The 14983-nt window shown below is 37.9% G+C and overlaps 5 protein-coding genes across 7 annotated transcripts; 3 read left to right on the top strand and 2 right to left on the bottom strand.

Annotated features, from left to right (window-relative positions):
• Positions 1-291: 291 nt before the first annotated feature.
• Positions 292-1713, top strand: LOC105699672 (superoxide dismutase [Cu-Zn]). The gene is made up of 4 exons (XM_012424828.2): positions 292-553; positions 635-731; positions 971-1158; positions 1338-1713. The coding sequence occupies exons 1-4, from the start codon at positions 485-487 to the stop codon at positions 1449-1451; spliced, it is 468 nt and encodes a 155-aa protein (XP_012280251.1). The 5' UTR covers positions 292-484; the 3' UTR covers positions 1452-1713.
• Positions 1714-1794: 81 nt separating this feature from the next.
• LOC105699669 lies at positions 1795-3506 on the bottom strand. Of its 3 annotated transcripts, none has more exons than XM_012424821.1 (6): positions 3412-3506; positions 3150-3295; positions 2940-3049; positions 2655-2860; positions 2256-2588; positions 1795-2143 (listed from the first exon to the last, which is right to left on the bottom strand). In XM_012424821.1, the coding sequence occupies exons 1-6, from the start codon at positions 3412-3414 to the stop codon at positions 2096-2098; spliced, it is 846 nt and encodes a 281-aa protein (XP_012280244.1). In that variant the 5' UTR covers positions 3415-3506; the 3' UTR covers positions 1795-2095. The 3 variants fall into 3 exon arrangements, with proteins under 3 accessions (XP_012280244.1, XP_012280247.1, XP_012280246.1); XM_012424824.1 differs by having other exon boundaries at positions 3150-3284; positions 3412-3482; XM_012424823.1 differs by having other exon boundaries at positions 3150-3337; positions 3412-3468.
• A 74-nt stretch (positions 3507-3580) lies between these two features.
• LOC105699668 (CWF19-like protein 1) lies at positions 3581-5836 on the top strand. The gene is made up of 3 exons (XM_012424820.2): positions 3581-4530; positions 4627-5281; positions 5372-5836. The coding sequence occupies exons 1-3, from the start codon at positions 3917-3919 to the stop codon at positions 5666-5668; spliced, it is 1566 nt and encodes a 521-aa protein (XP_012280243.1). The 5' UTR covers positions 3581-3916; the 3' UTR covers positions 5669-5836.
• Positions 5837-5926: 90 nt separating this feature from the next.
• LOC105699670 (probable methylthioribulose-1-phosphate dehydratase) lies at positions 5927-7466 on the bottom strand. The gene is made up of 5 exons (XM_012424825.2): positions 7262-7466; positions 6992-7086; positions 6633-6901; positions 6322-6523; positions 5927-6220 (listed from the first exon to the last, which is right to left on the bottom strand). Exons 1-5 carry the CDS (start codon positions 7307-7309, stop codon positions 6100-6102), a joined length of 735 nt encoding a protein of 244 aa, XP_012280248.1. The 5' UTR covers positions 7310-7466; the 3' UTR covers positions 5927-6099.
• Positions 7467-8588: 1122 nt separating this feature from the next.
• On the top strand, positions 8589-10742 carry LOC105699638 (microfibrillar-associated protein 1). The gene is made up of 4 exons (XM_012424778.1): positions 8589-8904; positions 9080-9756; positions 9850-10019; positions 10120-10742. The coding sequence occupies exons 1-4, from the start codon at positions 8808-8810 to the stop codon at positions 10553-10555; spliced, it is 1380 nt and encodes a 459-aa protein (XP_012280201.1). The 5' UTR covers positions 8589-8807; the 3' UTR covers positions 10556-10742.
• Positions 10743-14983: the final 4241 nt, after the last annotated feature.

The raw sequence follows: 14983 nt of genomic DNA, 5'->3' as shown, positions 1-14983 counted from the left end.
GGTAATTTACGTAGTTTTTACAGTAAATTACTAGATATACATGTTACACATTTCGTACGCGTTGTAAATTATATGTAAATGGGACTTCATGTTTCTGGAGGCTGCTTTTTAATTAGTGACGGTGAATATCAGAACGCGACCAAAAACACTAAATTTAGTGAATTGTACGGTTACTAACTTTTACACTAGAAAATTCATGATGTGACAACACTGTTAAGAATGTGGCACTTCCGTTTAATGGTTGGCAATCCTGTATGCCGGCGACCGGTAATTTCTGTGCAAATTACTTGTACTGAGCGTTAAAATACAAGCGAGGGACGTCAAGGTTGGTCAGGTTGATCGGAAATTACAATATAAAGCGTACTTCGCGCAAGACATCGCCGTGATTCAGCGAATACAAAAGTGCTTTTTGCCGACTAATATCCGTTGAACGGCGGAGCTCATTTTGTCTTCGACTGTCGGTGCGACTAAGTGCGTCTTTAAAATGACCGTCAAGGCTGTTTGCGTCCTTCAAGGTGATTCCGTTAAGGGAACTCTTTATTTCGAGCAACCTGTAAGTCATCTTAATCCATAACACTAGTCATTTAAAATTGTTGCTTATACGTGCCAATTCGATTCAAACTATTTTTCCCAGGATGAAGCTCACCCTGTGAAGGTGACCGGAGAGGTTTCTGGCTTAAAGCAAGGTCTGCATGGCTTCCACGTTCATGAATTTGGCGATAACACCAATGGTAAAACCATGGTTCCTTTTTTTATATTTTCTCTTTTAATTATTTTAAGTGTTCCTGCTGTCGTGTAAAACTATGCGTTATCACTTAGTCCTATCTTGCATGCTGATAACTATTGGTTTGACGTGAGACGAATGTGTTATCCTTGAGAATTTATCAGGAACAAGTATTGATAAAAGAGTACATATTTAAAGAAATGATGTGGTTGAACAAACAACAATGATACAATATCATGGTTAAAGGTTGCACCAGTGCCGGAGCACATTTTAATCCATTGCGTAAAGATCACGGTGGGCCAGAATCTGTAGTTCGTCATGTTGGTGATTTGGGAAATGTTGAAGCTGATTCCAGTGGTGTGGCAAAGGTTGAAATAACCGACAAGATCATCCAACTTCAAGGACCACATAGCGTCATTGGCAGAACTCTTGTGGTAGATTACTTTCATACAATTGTATTTTGTAGTGATTCTTACTATTAATTATTTGATTTGAACATGGATCATTATTTCTGTGCTTGTTGAATACTCTTATTCATAACTTAAATATTACGACAATATGTTAATTTTTGGAAATCATTAAGGGAATGACTTAATTTTTGTATGCATTATAGGTACATGCAGATCCTGATGATTTAGGAAAGGGTGGCCATGAGTTGTCAAAAACCACTGGAAATGCAGGAGCTCGTTTGGCATGCGGTGTTATTGGAATAACAAAACTTGACTGAATTTACCACAAACTTTAAGAAAACAGTTTGTAGAAATGAGTTGTGGCAAATATAGCCATGAATTGCCAAATTGGAGTAGAGATCCTATAAAGAATATATCATTCCTTGTATCTTTGTATTATTTTTGAACAAATGGTTAGTATTAATGTAAATTACTTTGTTTTCCTTTCAAAGAATGGTAACTCAGCATGAAGTGTTGAATATTATATATGTATCAGACTGGTTGGAGCAATAAACCCTTAATGGCACGATTTGAAGTATACATCATATATGTTCAATTTTGTCCCTAACACATTTTGTAGTACTAATTTAATGAAATTGTAAAAAGAAAATACACTGACAATTATATGGTAAATAACTTTACTTTATTACAAAATTTGTAATATTGGAACAACAGCAATAATTCTCGATGTACATGAAATTTTTACCTCATATTTATAGATAAAGATGAGATTATAAAATCAGTTATACTTAATAAGTATACATATGTATAATATGTGCTTTGCATACAATAGTTCCTTATTGCAGAAGAAAGAACGCTCTAGAGAACCAAGCATCACACTAAAAGTAATTTGTAACACAAATGACTATCAAGATAGTCACTTTATTTTACACGTCATGATATAAATCACTTTTATAACAGTCTATTGTCTACATGTCCATTTTTTTGGACTTGTTGAAAAATTTGCGGGCTGCAATTGAAATAATACATTTTTTAAACTACTGCATTGCTTCTTTAAACTGGAAAACAAAGCTTTTGACGTATGTAGAAAATTCTTAACTAGGAAAATTACCATATCGTACCTTTGGGTCAGAATTCCCTAATAGTGCAAAAGAGCTCTGATAGTGATTCCTCCGCTGCTGATCATTATTATCGAACTGTTGCCATGGAGGTACTTGATCGCCTCTTAATATCACGTAAATTAACCAATATAATCCACCAACACATTTTGTTAAACCATTTATTATTGCAAGTATTATAGGGGTGAACACTTGTATTAGGACACAGAAGCAGTGAACAAATTTCAGAGAAAAATCTCCAATGTGCCACAGAAGTGTCATAGCAGTTGTCACCAAAGTTAAAATCGCAACTGCATTAAATCTTAGTGTATGATATGTGTTCTCCAATGTAAAAATCTAGTCAAAACAAGACTTATAAATTTATAGTCGGAAATCATTAAGAAATTAATATATTGTACATACTTTCTGCAAATCAAACGAAGATAAATAATTTTTCTCGACTGGGTCTTCATTATTCATTCCTAAAGCCCTCAAATGCTTTACTTTCAATTGAATCTCGTTCAATGTATATTTGACAGGACATATTTGGAACCAATATTTACCAAGCGGTATCTCTGGCAATGTTGTCCATATGATATATTTCACATTGTCATTATTATATTTCTCACCTGTACCATTTGAATTAAAGTGTAAAATTATATTAACACAAATCAAATGAACACATAGGATAGTGAAGTGTGAACTCACATGTCATGCCAAACCACCTTGAATTGCCATAATATTTACAAATTTGGCTTTGAACTTCATTCAGTGATACAATCAATTCTTCCTCATTCGTATGTACATGAATAATATCCCTATAATAATGTTAAGTCAGACAATGTGCTAATTACGCTCAAATAATAAATGATCAACAGGAAAAAAAATTAATATATAAACTTTGACAGTAAAGCTTACCTGTAAAGTTGTAAACACTCCACGTACTGTTTCCCAACAAAACTTCCAATGAAAATTTTTCCTACCAATGTTTTTTTAATATAATTGATCAATGATCTGTCAGGGGAAAAGTTGTTTTTCATGGCAGAAATAGATCTATAAATCACCTTGCAGTCGGTATGCGTCAATCAAAAAATTTAACAATATTACTTTAAAATTTATTAACATGTAGGTATCATGATCCTATGTAATTATGAAAATCATTAGAAATCGTTAAATTTACCATGAATTCACATCTATCCAGAGAACTTGTGCAGAGATGAGTTGGTACCAAATGCTAACAGACAATTATAGTAAAAATGGCGAAACTACGGTCGTTTACAACCGTGGTTTGACAAAACTGGACAAAACTCTACAGTGCCTCAAGCGGTGGCACTGAAAAGAAAAATGGTGTAAAAGTTTAATAGCCATCTACTACGTAAATTTGGCGGAGCTTCCAAACTAGCGTATACGACCGTGGTTGTAACATAAACGATATATTTTAAATACTTAAAATATTATATTAGTTAACACTAGTTAACACGGTTCAGATATAAAATTCATTCATACAAATGTTTGAAAATAAAGGACGTGAAAAAAATTGAACCAAGAGGATAGAAGAGGAAAAGAAAGAATAGAAAATATAACCTCAAAAATAACGTTGAAATATTTCCACTTAAATAACTGGAATAAGCTGTACCTGTATAAGAATCTTAACATTTTAGAAAAAATTGTATCCGAATCTAAGCATGGCAGAAAAACAGAAAGTTTTAATTTGTGGAGATGTAAATGGTCGTTTCAATCTATTATTCTCAAAGGTAAATGTCATTAATAAGAAGAGCGGGCCTTTTGACTTTCTGTTATGCGTTGGTAATTTCTTTGGTGATAATAATATAGAACTGGAACCGTACAAGAATGGAATGAAAACAATATCGGTACCAACTTACATAGTTGGTCCTAATAAGGAAACCGACATTGAATATTATCCTAATATGGAAGCTTGCGAAATATGTCAAAATCTCACATTCCTTGGTAAAAAAGGACTATATAATTCTAGTTCAGGTCTCAAGATAGCTTATCTAAGTGGCATTGAACGTCAGGGTTCAGAATCTAGTTCGTACACCTTTGATGAAAGTGACATTATGTCCATTAGAAGTACATGTTTAAAAGGTCAACCAAGCTACAGAGGAGTAGATATTCTTTTAACGTCACAGTGGCCGAAAGATGTGACTCACTTGGATAGTACTGAACCAAGTTTTAAGTACAATGGCTCTAAATTAATTGCTTGGCTGGCTACGCAATTAAAACCTAGATATCATGTATCGGCATTGCAAGAAATTCATTATGAGAGACCTCCGTACAGGTAAATTGTTATTTTTAGTAGAAAGTTTAGATATATTTGAGTTATATACATTACATATTTTTACTAGTTTTAATATATTTTTTTGAAACTTTCTAGAAATCAAAATCAGAGTGGCGATGGTATAGAAATTGCAACCAGATTTCTAGCACTAGCTTCTGTTGGTAACCCGGACAAAAGAAAATGGTTATATGCTTTGAATTTAACACCCGTAGATCGTGCGAGGCTATCCGAATTAGTTCAAAGAACAACAGATGAAACTCCAACTCCTTATCCGATATCCATGTTAAACAGTGAACCAAGGGATCCAAAACCGGAAGGGAAAAGCACACAGTTTTTTTATGATATGGAAACCAAAGACAGTGGACGGAGACAGAAGAATTTTGACGGGCCTAATAAAAAGCTTAAAATTGAATTCGATCAGTCAAAGTGCTGGTTCTGCTTATCTAGTCCAAAAGTTTCCAAACATTTGGTTATTTCTGTTGGAACTGAAACTTATGTTGCGCTCGCTAAGGGTGGACTAGTGGAAGATCATTTTCTAATATTGCCGATTACTCATCATCAAAGTTTATCCATTCTGCCAGAGGGTGTTGCGGCGGAAATGAAACTTTATAAAGAAGCTATAACAAAATATTATGCAAGTATGAATAAAGTTCCTGTTTTTTTTGAGAGGAATTATAAGAGCTCACATTGTCAGCTACAAGCAGTTCCCGTTCACAAAAATCAAGCTCCTGCTTTAAAAGAGGCATTTCAGGTAAGTTATCATCTTGCTTATTATAATCTTCAATAAAATACTTGTAACCAAATTTTTAAGTGTATTCTGTGACATATTTTGTAATTGTAGGAAGTTGCTGAATGCAACAGATTTCAACTCGATGAACTTCCAATACATTCGGATTTACAGCAAATTGTTAAACCAGGCATGCTATACTTTTATGTTGAATTGCCAAATGGAGAAATGTTGTATCATAGAATCAAAAAAGATTTCCCACTTCAATTTGGGAGAGAGGTTTTAGCTAGTGACAGAATATTGGATCTTAATGATCGGGCAGATTGGAAAGAATGTCTTATGGACGAAGAAAAAGAAGCAGAATTGGCAAAAAACATTCGAAAAAAGTTTCAACTATATGACTTAGATTAGTCAAAGAGTATTTCTAACTATATATTTAAATACATAATTTTTCACAACGTTTATACACGGAAAATAGTTCATTTTAATTGTCACAAAAGTAATGTCTGTAAAGCGTGTAAAAATGTAAATATATTTTTATGGAAATTGTATAGATCTGAAATTACATGTATACAAATAGGTTTTCTTCAAAATTTTATACCATTTATGTATTTCATTTTGAAAGTTGATCACCATTGTCGTACCAATTAAAATTAACAATTCTTCTTATGTATTTTATAACTACTTTTATTTTTAAGTCCTCATAAAACATTTGCAAGAAAACTGGTTCTTTTTGTACAAATATACTTCAATATAATAATGCGTTAAATCCACAAACCATTTTTGTGTAAGAATAAATTGTAAAAAAGATCTCGTAACAATAATTACCACTTATTTCAATGTTATGTAGGTTTTATTTTCTTTTGATGCATTAGTTCATATTTCTCAGGCGTTGCTAGTGGATCCAAACCATGCTGCTTCATTTGCACAGCAATATCAAATAAATAATCATAGCACTCCGTCCTAAAAAATGTATCAGATCTTACCACTGAGATAAATACTGTACACTAAAAAATGTACCACATCTTGCCACTAAGGTAAATACTGTATAAAAAAATATTTACATAGTTTTTGCTTGTTGCCAGGTATCACCCCAAACATAGACTCCATGTCTTCGCACTAATATTGCACAAGTCTCGGGATACTGATTAATCACTTCAGCCATACGGTCTCGTAAATCCTTTTCAAATGGCGTATTCTCTATAATTGGCACAATCAATTCTTCATCATATCGCAATGCTTTCCCTGTTTTTTGATTTCTTATTCCTATATAAGAATATTCAGTTTATATTTCTTCTAAGAATACTTCCCTTGTTTTTAAGTAGACACTAATTTTTTACTACACTCAAATTTGAATTAAAATATTAATGCATACCCTTTATCATTTCTAGATGAGTAACTCGAAATTCTGTTCCAGGCCACAAAAGGGTAACCATAACAGCAAATTTGGAATGAGTGTGAATCACAGCTCCTGCATTTCGCATTGTGTACGCACACATAAAAAGTGGAGTGCATTGAGATTTTTTCAGTTCCTTTTCGGGGGGAGGCAGCTCTAAATCATTTCCTTTCAAGTCTTGAACAAATAATTCATCCGCAACTATGCGCTCCTTTTGCACACCAGATGGTGCAATATATATTTTTTCTCTGTTCAAATCAGAAAGCAATATGTTTAACAAAAGATAGTTTTTTATAATATACTAATCTGAAGCTAAGGTATCTATAAAAAATATTAACTCATGTTTAATAGAAATTCCTCCACCCGTGCCGGTAACCCATCCCAGATTATAAAATTGTCTGCACAATTCAGGAATAAGATTCCGAGGATGTTCCTGAAACACAATATTCTCTTACAATGTTATCAATTAAAATTAAATGCTACAATCTTACATCATGTATTACAAACTAAAAGTATACATATATGTACAAAATAGTACAGGGAACATGCAAAGTCAACCACAGATGCCAATAAATGTGTGAAATTAAAAATTAAATAGAATATTATACCTTCGTACATTGTTGTACTATATCGTAAAGTATATTGTCAAGAGACATTTCAATTTATTAATATAAAATTCAAAAGACTAGTAGTAATTACGTATCTCCAGTAGTTGTAGTTCGTTTTACTCGATACTATCAACTTAGGAACTGTTGCAATTTTTTATGTATTTATCAAATATCTATTATCTCTGTTATTACGCCTTTATTTTTCATTGATAAGGGCGTGATAAACCTGCTAGGAAAATACCTAGAGATATATTCATGTCCATTAAAAGATAAAAATTAATGAACCTTAACCAATGAGAATTGATGATAAAATTGGACTTATTTCGTAACTATCCAAGGAAAGGAATTTATTTCCATGCATTCCGCAAGAGAGCAGCACGAGTTCGCGATCGCGTAAGATACCTTTGGATACCTCCATAAATCTCAACTTAACTCCAAATAGCATTGAATAGAACTGACCAGCACCAGAGATGAGTTGGGAGATTGCTCACGGGCAGGCAATCGCATCCTGTGCTGCCTTCTGGTTTCGTACGTTAGCTTTCACCGTTTTTTGCCCCCAAGGGCGGCGCAACGAATTTCTGGTAGGGGCTCGCGCACTCGCGATGGCGATACCATCTACCAGTAGCCGTTAACGGCTCGTGATGGTAATACCTTGCGGCTGTTGACGGTGGTGGCTTGCCAACGCTTACCGACACTGCTCGCTTTTGATGATAAGGGAAGAACATTCGTGGCACTCGCTTTGACTTTACCCTTCACTTACCTTACTTATTTTACGAGAAAGTGAAATTTTACCTTAATTAAATTCTACTTCACAGCTAGTTCGCGGATCGGTGTCATCCCATAAGGATGGTACCGATCCCCCAGGTCCCGCCACGAGGAGGCCGCTGCGATTGGGACCCGCCTAAGCATAGGCACCTGGTTCCGTTGAGTTCCCGGCGTCCCAGGAACTCATAGAACCAGGATTTCATAACCCATACAGTCTAGGTTGACGTTTTAGTGCTCCTAGACGGGCCTCATTGAGTGGCAACCTCTTCGTGGTGGGCCTGGGGAATCGATGGTTCGACTTGCACAGAAATGCAAGAAAAGCATCGATTCGCGAATGGCTGCTCGGCTAACCAAGTTTGAAATTTATTAATCAACTTTGTATTAGATATTTTTGACGATCAACCAATTTTCAAATTCATGATGATCTCGAGATCTCTCCGAGATCTCAATCATTTGTCAATATTCTTTTAACCCTTTGCGTACGAAACCAGAGGGCAGCACAGGATGCGATCGCACGACCCTGCCCATGAGCAATCTCCCAACTCATCTCTGCCAGCACTGACCCCAATTCCTTTTGCGTTGACCAATTGCCGTTGACTTTGTGACTGCTCTGTCACAACTCTTGATTTTTATATTATAATTTTTGCAACGTACGAGTAAACAAAGTTTTGTCAATATGCCTTCAGATTAATGTTGGTAAACGAAACGTTTGATCATCACTTTATCTGAGTAACACCTGGACCTAACCTTACTTATTGTGGTGTCAAAGTAATCGTTCAATATGATGATGGATTATTTTGTTACGAATAATTCTCTGGCTCCGGCCCCTATGGGGATTCAAAGTACTGCGGGAGCAGTTCCAGTAAAAAATGATAAAGGTCTGTGCGAAATATTACCGGTTACTGAAACTTCTGTTAACGTTTCCCAGTTTCATATAAAAATAGTAAAGTGAAATCGATATGTAAGATGATAGAGTTTTATTATGCTTCTTTGGGATTGATAGTAGCATGTTCAGTTAAATTTCCTGTATTTTTATATGCTTTGTCTACATAGGTGAACTGTCTATGAAAAAAGTGAAAGTTCATCGATATGTATCTGGAAAACGCCCTGATTATGCTCCTGCTGCTAGCTCTGACGAAGAATCGGAGGATGAAGACTTCATGGAAAGACGTATTCATAAAGGCTACGATGAAGGCGAAGCAATTACAGATGGCCCATCCCAATCTGAGAGTAGAATACAAGATGAAGATGATCCACGACTAAGGCGTCTCACACGGTTGGAAAGACAAAGAGAAACAAATGTAGAGGTTCGTGTTGAGAGACACCGACATATACACGAACCAGAGGTAATAGAAACAGAGCCAGAGAGGTCAAGAGAAAGAATTAAGCTTGAAAGCTCGGATTCTTCGGAAGATGAAGAACTCTCAGATGCAGAAATTGAAAAACGTCGTGAGGCATTAAAACAAAGAGTATTGTCTAAAAAAGATGTGGAAGAGGAATTAATACAAGGAGAGGAAGATGAAAAGTCTGCTGACAGTTCAGAGGAAAGTTCCGAGTACGAAGAATATACAGATTCTGAAGAGGAAACGGGTCCTAGATTAAAACCAGTTTTTGTTCGTAAGCGAGATAGAATTACAGTCATGGAGAAAGAGAAAGAGGTTATGAAGCAAAAACAAGCAGAGCAGGAAGCTAAAAAGCTGGCTGAGGAAAGAAAAAGGCAAACCCTGAGAGTAAGTTCTTAAAATGTTATCTGTAACCAAAATTTGGAATTATTTGTTCTTGTAGTTATCAGATATATTTTTTAACCTATTGTAATGTTTTAGATGGTGGAGGAAGTAATTCGTAAAGAAACTCAAGTAGGGAAAGGTACTAACGACCAAGAAGGTCATCTCAATGATATTTGCACAGATGATGAAAATGACGAAGTAGAATATGAAGCTTGGAAACTAAGGGAATTAAAGAGAATAAAACGTGATCGTGAGGAACGAGAACAGTATGTCTTCTTTTTTAAATTAACAAATTTTAAATCATTATATACAAAAATATTTAGATGATTCAATGACTGTTTTCTTAATATTGTAATTTTTTTGTAGACTTGAAAAAGAACGTCTAGAAATAGAAAGAATACGCACTATGACTGAGGAAGAACGCAGGCAGGAATCACGACTTAATCCAAAACAAATTACAAATAAGGCTGCCAAAGGGAAGTACAAGTTCTTGCAAAAGTACTATCATCGTGGTGCATTTTACTTGGACAAAGACGACAATATATTTAAACGAGACTTCTCTGGGGCAACTTTGGAAGATCATTTCGATAAAACTATTCTTCCCAAAGTAATGCAAGTAAAGAACTTTGGTCGAAGTGGTAGAACTAAGTACACACATTTAGTGGATCAAGACACTACGCAGTTCGACTCACCTTGGATATCTGAAACAGCTCAAAATTTGAAATTTCATAATAATCAAGCTGCAGGAATGAAACAAGTTTTCGATCGTCCTTCGTTGAAAAAACGAAAGGATGAAAATTAAGTGATATTCGTAATAACGTATTTATAATTCTGTAACTATAGGCCGATGTTGCACGAACATGTTCAACATAAAGATAATATAAGATACATTTTCATAATCATGATTAGGATAATTCAAAATTTCGTAGGAGTACGTACGTACATCAATGTACATAAGCAGTAATCAATAAAAACTTACTGGAAGCTGACTAATTGCGACATGAATTTAAAATTACGTAACAAATCCAGTAAATTCATTTTTTGTATCAAGTATTTCATGAATAAATTACGTAAAATATATGAATTAATTCGTTATAGGTCGCGAATGGGACGTCGCCGGATACTCTGCAATGCAGTTAGTAATTTCGAGTTTGCTTTGTAATCGAAGTAAATTTTTGCGCGTATGTCTGGTAGAACAGATATAGAAACCGTACAAAGCAGAGATGAGTTAGTACAAAGTCCCGTTTTATAAGTTTGGTATTAAGGGTGCGATAAACGCCGATTTATTACAGTTTCACCAGTAACACCTGAGAAAACGGCGTGTACATGACATCTACCGTAGATTTCACGTATTCTTTACAAATATAATAGCTCTCTACTGATGGTGCCCCATGTATCGACACTACTATATTCAGATGAGAACCAGGGAGAGCCGTTTACACCCTACGTTATCGACCTGTTTCCTTGGAGCTACCTTTATCGGTAACACAAATCAGGCTCGCTCGTTAGTCCCTGAGTCGCCGACAACGTAGATCTCTATACATATTTCCATTCAACTCCCATAGACGAATATTTTCACGCCACATTCAAACAGCTACTCGAATTGACTCGTTCCTCCCACAAGCGACGGCAATTATGAGCCAGGAGGTGTATTTTACACCTGCGATTTAATTTCTCCCATCGCATTGAATTTAACTAAAACATTAACTTTTCTTTCCACATAGAAATTTACGAAAATCCAGGAATCTTGGGCAGTAAGTTCGTCCAATCACCATTAGTACCGTCGCCGATGGTACATCTAAGATTGTTGAATTTCTTCCTAGAGAAATTAAATTGGTAAAAAGAAATGATATTTTCCAACAGTTTGGACGTTTCGCTTCTTGGCCAGTTTTTTCATCGTTCGAACGGGAAATGGAGAGTTTCCGAAACCCCATTTTGATTGGAACCCCCCGGAGGCTGACGGCGACACCTGGACAAGGATCACGCGCGAGCTGCGTTCACCCTTCCAGGCTTACCCCAACTTTTTAAGCCCCCACTGGTCTCCTCGCACACGCAACCCCTCTGACGAGGAGCTCGCCCTACCCCTCGGCCTCGGCTCGATCTTGCTCGAAGGGTTGTTTTAAATAATAATACTACGGACCCAGATCGCAGCCACTCGCTCCAGCCCGAGTGCGTCAGTACGTTACCGGGACGGACGCGAGCTTCCACTGACGCGGCGCGTCACTGCCCCAATTTTGTCACCCAAACGAAAAAATCGGACCGATCACTCGCGAGCGGTTTTCTTTGTTTCTATATTTTCCCTGTGATTTCGGGTACCCGTTAATTCGCTACTCCGACGTGCTAATTACGAAACTCTTCTCCTCTCGGCGGATAGACTTTTTGGCCGATCGAAGTGAGTGCCTCAGATTACCTTCCCGAGATTACTCGATATTTATATGAAGTATTTAAAATTAGTGCTGCCCGTTAACTGCGGGCGGAATTTACGAAAGGGATTAAGATGTGTTTCTGTCTTTATGGTAGTCATAAAATGATCTTGCTACGGGAATTTAGTCGGAGGTAATTCGAAACCGAAATAATTCTTGTAATGGCCGGCTGGTTAAGTCGTGGTAAACACGTTTTTATCCGTTTATTGGGATTAAATTTTCAGGGAATCTCCTAGGAAAGGGGCGCGATTTCGACAAAACCGCGCAGGAATAGATAGGGCTGCCGCGAAACTAAATATTTTAAGGTCAAGCTAAAAATAAACCTAAAGGGTGAGTCCATCTTCCGAGGCAGAAACGACTTCTCCAATTTCTCGTTTAATGTAACATTTTCACTCCGATTATTGATGTCGTTGAAAATGGTGATTCGAGCGCGTCGAAAATATTACAAGCAGTTCTCACTTTATAATTTCTTTGGACTGAAATGTTTATTTTAAATTGTGCGCAGGGAACTATTCATTTACGAACAGTCGATAATTCGAACTATTTGAACAATTAATTCACAAAGGCGTAAACTGCATATGTTTACTCCGCTTATAAGAATCGTCGAAAATGATGTCCGAAAAATATTAGATAGCTCTCTCTTCACAAATTATCTTGATTTTAATTTTTATTTAACATTTTTAGCGACGAAAGTTAAGAACCCTCGATCCGTGAATGGTCCGCAGGAACTAATTAATTCGTAAAGGTGTGAACTCTTTATGTTTACTCCACTTATAAATATCGTTGAAAATAACGGCCAAATCGCTCTGAAAAATACTAGATAGTCTCCCATCAGGAATTTTCTTGATTTCAATTTTAATTAAGAAAATTTTAGCGACCAACGTTAAGAATTCCCTATCTGCAATCGGTAGGCAGGAAGCTATTAATTCGTAAAGGCGTGAACTGCCTACAGCTCTAACGTTCCTGCAATAATCGGTCGAGATACAGGCAGAGGCTCGGGGATCATCGAGGGAGGTATTTATCCGATCTTTACGGGTAACAGTTTTTCCCTCGGTGAAGAAAACGCCGCAGCATACTCGGCTGTGACAATAAGCCGGAACGTTCGGGGGGGGACGGAACTGTAAAAGTTAGATGGAAACCCCGTGGCCGGACGAGTTCTTTGTGAGCGAGCCCGCGCTAAAAAACAGCGGGTAACTCGGGTTGAACGCGGGTTGAAGGAAGAGGGTTTGGGATTTTAAAGGGTAGCACACCCCTCGGGCCCTGCGATCCCCCGATGGCAGGCCGGTCGGTCGGACGACCCCAAATTGCGCGAGCGTGAGTTAACAGAATGTGAAATTAAAGAAATAACGGTAAATCAGATTGCCGATTTTCGAGGTGAAACCCATACGGTCCTCGACGACGGGGAGTGACGAATCAGCGCGGCCCGAAAGCGAGGTTTTTCGAGTCAGCTTGCAGCCGTTACTCCACAGTTTTCCCCCTTTTCTCTCTATTTTACTTCGTTTTTTTTTCTTTTTTTTCTAACAAGTGCATCGGTTCCACCCGGCATGGTCCTATTCCGCGTTAAACCGAGAACGTCCTTTGATCCGGAGTCATCGGAGTTAATTATTCGGTCACGCTTCGATTTTCCCTCGGTCGGGAAGGCGCGTTGTTTCCTGCCTCTGGGCAAAAAATGGGAGAGAAAAAAGCGAGGAAAAGGGGAAAACAAGGGAAAGAAGGGATTCGGCACCGAATCGGGCGACGTTTCCCGCGAACGGTGGAAGGATTCGAGTATCGCCGGTTCTCGGTAAGGGATATCGGCCACGGATGGGTGGATAGTCAGTCGGCCGGATGATAAGTAATTACTTAGAAACTGGCCGAGAGTTCAGAGCCCTCTCTTGATTTCTTTTAGTTTTTTTCCCCAGTTCCTTCGGCCCCCTCGGTCTTTCCGCGGATCGTAAGGTTTTTCAGCGATCGCTGGGAAAGTCGAGCCGTTCCTTCGGCCCGCTATTGTGTCTTGTGCGAGGCGAATCGCTGGCTTGCGGTCCGCCGCCATCTTGGACGCGTTTTGGACGCTTCGATCACTCATTGAACGCTCCACAATTAGGGTAAAAATCCTGGCCCCTTTTCGCGCCTTCCTTCCGGCATTGTGCCTCGAGTGGAGCGAATCGACGCGTTTCGGGAGCACCTCGAAGACCTCGGGGAGTGGTTCCTTTTTTAGAAACGTCGATATACGTCCTGTTACGTTCGGTCCTTGCCGTGGATGTACGATATACGGAGTAAGTTCAACCGTAACTTCGATGTTCCTTCGAAAACTGCGGAAAGGAAAGAACGCAAACAGGGGTCACCATTCCTCTCTCTTTTACTATTAACCAAACGGTTTCGCACGAAGAGAGAAAAAATTATCACTATATAATATAATAATATGAAAAAGTTACCATCTTGTCGAGTCGTGTTATCGTCTGTTCGGGGTTAAGGGCTGTGCGCGTCTGGTGCAGGGACTCCGGAATTTAAAAATGTGGAATCGCGTTTAACCGAGCCGCCCGTGGAACAACTTCGATCGACTTCTTCACCTGGTTCCCGAGAATTGGAATGGCGTCGTTTTCGAGTAGTCGTAAATGAACGTTCGTTCATAAAACGGCCGCCCGAAGCGTCGTTCGTCGCGGGGCGCGACGTCGGCGTGCCTTCGGTTCCTAGAAACGACTCGGTGCTCGATGATGCGTGATGCTTTATTTTGCGGTGGATTTACAGTACCGAGCAGTTCCGGTTAATCCTTTTCTCCTTTCGAGGAGGAAGGAAGGCACGCATTCGCCGATAAAGGGGCATTTCCC

The sequence above is a fragment of the Orussus abietinus genome, unplaced genomic scaffold, assembly GCF_000612105.2.
Source record: "Orussus abietinus isolate OABI.00-Male unplaced genomic scaffold, Oabi_2.0 scaffold19, whole genome shotgun sequence".
In the NCBI taxonomy this organism is placed as follows: Eukaryota; Metazoa; Arthropoda; class Insecta; order Hymenoptera; family Orussidae; genus Orussus; species Orussus abietinus.
This window is presented reverse-complemented; position numbering and strand designations above follow the sequence as displayed.

What these genes read in the sequence shown, in the direction of transcription:
- LOC105699670 (XM_012424825.2), bottom strand. Translation starts at nt 7,309, where the DNA reads ATGTCTCTTGACAATATACTTTACGATATAGTACAACAATGTACGAAG. An exon ending in GGAATTTCTATTAAACATGA is followed by an intron (nt 6,902 to 6,991) that starts GTTAATATTTTT and finishes TGATTTGAACAG; the next exon opens with AGAAAAAATATATATTGCAC. An exon ending in TCATCTAGAAATGATAAAGG is followed by an intron (nt 6,524 to 6,632) that starts GTATGCATTAAT and finishes ATTCTTATATAG; the next exon opens with GAATAAGAAATCAAAAAACA.
- LOC105699668 (XM_012424820.2), top strand. Translation starts at nt 3,917, where the DNA reads ATGGCAGAAAAACAGAAAGTTTTAATTTGTGGAGATGTAAATGGTCGT. An exon ending in TATGAGAGACCTCCGTACAG is followed by an intron (nt 4,531 to 4,626) that starts GTAAATTGTTAT and finishes GAAACTTTCTAG; the next exon opens with AAATCAAAATCAGAGTGGCG. An exon ending in CTTTAAAAGAGGCATTTCAG is followed by an intron (nt 5,282 to 5,371) that starts GTAAGTTATCAT and finishes TTGTAATTGTAG; the next exon opens with GAAGTTGCTGAATGCAACAG.
- LOC105699638 (XM_012424778.1), top strand. Translation starts at nt 8,808, where the DNA reads ATGATGATGGATTATTTTGTTACGAATAATTCTCTGGCTCCGGCCCCT. An exon ending in TCCAGTAAAAAATGATAAAG is followed by an intron (nt 8,905 to 9,079) that starts GTCTGTGCGAAA and finishes TTGTCTACATAG; the next exon opens with GTGAACTGTCTATGAAAAAA. An exon ending in GAAAAAGGCAAACCCTGAGA is followed by an intron (nt 9,757 to 9,849) that starts GTAAGTTCTTAA and finishes GTAATGTTTTAG; the next exon opens with ATGGTGGAGGAAGTAATTCG.
- LOC105699672 (XM_012424828.2), top strand. Translation starts at nt 485, where the DNA reads ATGACCGTCAAGGCTGTTTGCGTCCTTCAAGGTGATTCCGTTAAGGGA. An exon ending in CTCTTTATTTCGAGCAACCT is followed by an intron (nt 554 to 634) that starts GTAAGTCATCTT and finishes TATTTTTCCCAG; the next exon opens with GATGAAGCTCACCCTGTGAA. An exon ending in ATTTGGCGATAACACCAATG is followed by an intron (nt 732 to 970) that starts GTAAAACCATGG and finishes TCATGGTTAAAG; the next exon opens with GTTGCACCAGTGCCGGAGCA.
- LOC105699669 (XM_012424821.1), bottom strand. An exon ending in AAGGTGGTTTGGCATGACAT is followed by an intron (nt 2,861 to 2,939) that starts GTGAGTTCACAC and finishes CAAATGGTACAG; the next exon opens with GTGAGAAATATAATAATGAC. An exon ending in TAGGGAATTCTGACCCAAAG is followed by an intron (nt 2,144 to 2,255) that starts GTACGATATGGT and finishes TTTCAATTGCAG; the next exon opens with CCCGCAAATTTTTCAACAAG.